At 58.0% G+C, this 2,320-nt stretch overlaps 3 protein-coding genes across 3 annotated transcripts; 1 reads left to right on the forward strand and 2 right to left on the reverse strand.

Moving 5' to 3' along the window:
* Nucleotides 1-266: 266 nt before the first annotated feature.
* On the reverse strand, nucleotides 267-677 carry H310_15311 (hypothetical protein; the record flags this gene model as incomplete). Its single annotated transcript, XM_008883296.1, has 1 exon — nucleotides 267-677. The coding sequence occupies one exon, from the start codon at nucleotides 675-677 to the stop codon at nucleotides 267-269; it is 411 nt and encodes a 136-aa protein (XP_008881518.1).
* A 365-nt stretch (nucleotides 678-1,042) lies between these two features.
* H310_15312 (hypothetical protein) lies at nucleotides 1,043-1,265 on the reverse strand (the record flags this gene model as incomplete). The annotated part of the gene is made up of 2 exons (XM_008883297.1): nucleotides 1,043-1,108; nucleotides 1,155-1,265. 2 exons carry the CDS (start codon nucleotides 1,263-1,265, stop codon nucleotides 1,043-1,045), a joined length of 177 nt encoding a protein of 58 aa, XP_008881519.1.
* Nucleotides 1,266-1,643: 378 nt separating this feature from the next.
* Nucleotides 1,644-2,054, forward strand: H310_15313 (hypothetical protein; the record flags this gene model as incomplete). Its single annotated transcript, XM_008883298.1, has 1 exon — nucleotides 1,644-2,054. The coding sequence occupies one exon, from the start codon at nucleotides 1,644-1,646 to the stop codon at nucleotides 2,052-2,054; it is 411 nt and encodes a 136-aa protein (XP_008881520.1).
* Nucleotides 2,055-2,320: the final 266 nt, after the last annotated feature.

Consider the following 2,320-nt stretch of genomic DNA (forward strand, 5'->3'; position numbering starts at 1 on the left):
CGTGGCTGCAGGGGCCTTGGCGTGAGGCAAATCCTTGAAGAACTCGTCGTCGTCGTCAACCGAGTGTCGGAGGTGGCGGTGTTGGTGGTGGTGGCTGCTGTGGTGACGGGGCAGCAGGAAGAAGCTGCGCTCCAGGGCGTCCAGGTCCATCAAGGATTGCTCCAGGCTGGCCATGGGGTGCCAGTACGAGGGCTGGACAAGGTCCCAGTGGGAAGTCGGCACGCGGTAGTAGTAGCGGAACATGGAAAATTGGAAAATGACATCCCTCATGCATGAGGGCGACATCCGGTCGCTCGACCAAGTTGCAAAGATATGCGGATGTCTTTCGCCACGGCCAGCGCTCCCCCGTCCTTCTCAACGCCCGGGGTCTCCACCTTGTCGTAGCCGGCCTCGACCTCCAACGCAAAGTTGTGTTCGTGCAGCCCAAACACGACGCGCTCCAGGATGTAAAAGCCTGGCGTGATGATCACGGCGAACGCGATCGTCACGTGCAGCTGCATGGCCAGCATGGCGAGGACCACCCCGCCGCGGTTGGCAGTGAAGCCGTTCTTGGTCCCCGCCACAGCGAACAACGAGTTGCCGGGGATCTGGCACCCGACAGCAGACACACCCGTGATGGCCACCACCATGAACAAGATCGAGACGATGGCCAACGTCACGTAGATGATACGGGGCATGCGGCACGGGTCCGAGTGATCGCGCTGGACTTCTTCCTCGTCCTCGCCTTAGAGGTTATATTCTACGCAACAGCACTTGTCTGCAAAGCGACTGTCTCGTTTGTGCATTGTCGTGTGACTGGTCCAAGAGATTATTGTAGTGAAGACAATCACAACAGCAATGGGTCGGAAAACCCCGGACAGCAAAACGAGGACAACTACGCATCCATGCGACATGAGCCCACAATCGTGTGTCAGCCCCACGTTGCCATAGGGCGCCTGCAGTAACACATATGAGTTCCATATTCAACCAAATCCATGGAGTTGAGCTGCTTCCCCTCCCCTCCCACCCAGCGGTTAAAATGATCGTCATTTTGGACCTGGCTTCACCCCTGCAAGATGAGCAAGCTGTTCTTGACCACCGAAGACATGAAGATGTGCTTCTCCCTCTTCTGCTGCGTGTACGGCATCGGGACGCTCGGCATGCCTGGCAACTACGCCCGCGCCGGCTAGTTTGCCAGGCATGCCGAGCGTCCCGATGCCGTACACGCACCAGAGGAGGGAGAAGCACATCTTCATGTCTTCGGTGGTCAAGAACAGCTTGCTCATCTTGCAGGGGTGAAGCCAGGTCCAAAATGACGATCATTTTAACCGCTGGGTGGGAGGGGAGGGGAAGCAGCTCAACTCCATGGATTTGGTTGAATATGGAACTCATATGTGTTACTGCAGGCGCCCTATGGCAACGTGGGGCTGACACACGATTGTGGGCTCATGTCGCATGGATGCGTAGTTGTCCTCGTTTTGCTGTCCGGGGTTTTCCGACCCATTGCTGTTGTGATTGTCTTCACTACAATAATCTCTTGGACCAGTCACACGACAATGCACAAACGAGACAGTCGCTTTGCAGACAAGTGCTGTTGCGTAGAATATAACCTCTAAGGCGAGGACGAGGAAGAAGTCCAGCGCGATCACTCGGACCCGTGCCGCATGCCCCGTATCATCTACGTGACGTTGGCCATCGTCTCGATCTTGTTCATGGTGGTGGCCATCACGGGTGTGTCTGCTGTCGGGTGCCAGATCCCCGGCAACTCGTTGTTCGCTGTGGCGGGGACCAAGAACGGCTTCACTGCCAACCGCGGCGGGGTGGTCCTCGCCATGCTGGCCATGCAGCTGCACGTGACGATCGCGTTCGCCGTGATCATCACGCCAGGCTTTTACATCCTGGAGCGCGTCGTGTTTGGGCTGCACGAACACAACTTTGCGTTGGAGGTCGAGGCCGGCTACGACAAGGTGGAGACCCCGGGCGTTGAGAAGGACGGGGGAGCGCTGGCCGTGGCGAAAGACATCCGCATATCTTTGCAACTTGGTCGAGCGACCGGATGTCGCCCTCATGCATGAGGGATGTCATTTTCCAATTTTCCATGTTCCGCTACTACTACCGCGTGCCGACTTCCCACTGGGACCTTGTCCAGCCCTCGTACTGGCACCCCATGGCCAGCCTGGAGCAATCCTTGATGGACCTGGACGCCCTGGAGCGCAGCTTCTTCCTGCTGCCCCGTCACCACAGCAGCCACCACCACCAACACCGCCACCTCCGACACTCGGTTGACGACGACGACGAGTTCTTCAAGGATTTGCCTCACGCCAAGGCCCCTGCAGCCACG

Source organism: Aphanomyces invadans (genome assembly GCF_000520115.1).
Source record: "Aphanomyces invadans strain NJM9701 unplaced genomic scaffold supercont1.330, whole genome shotgun sequence".
Lineage (NCBI taxonomy): Eukaryota > Oomycota > Saprolegniomycetes > Saprolegniales > Verrucalvaceae > Aphanomyces > Aphanomyces invadans.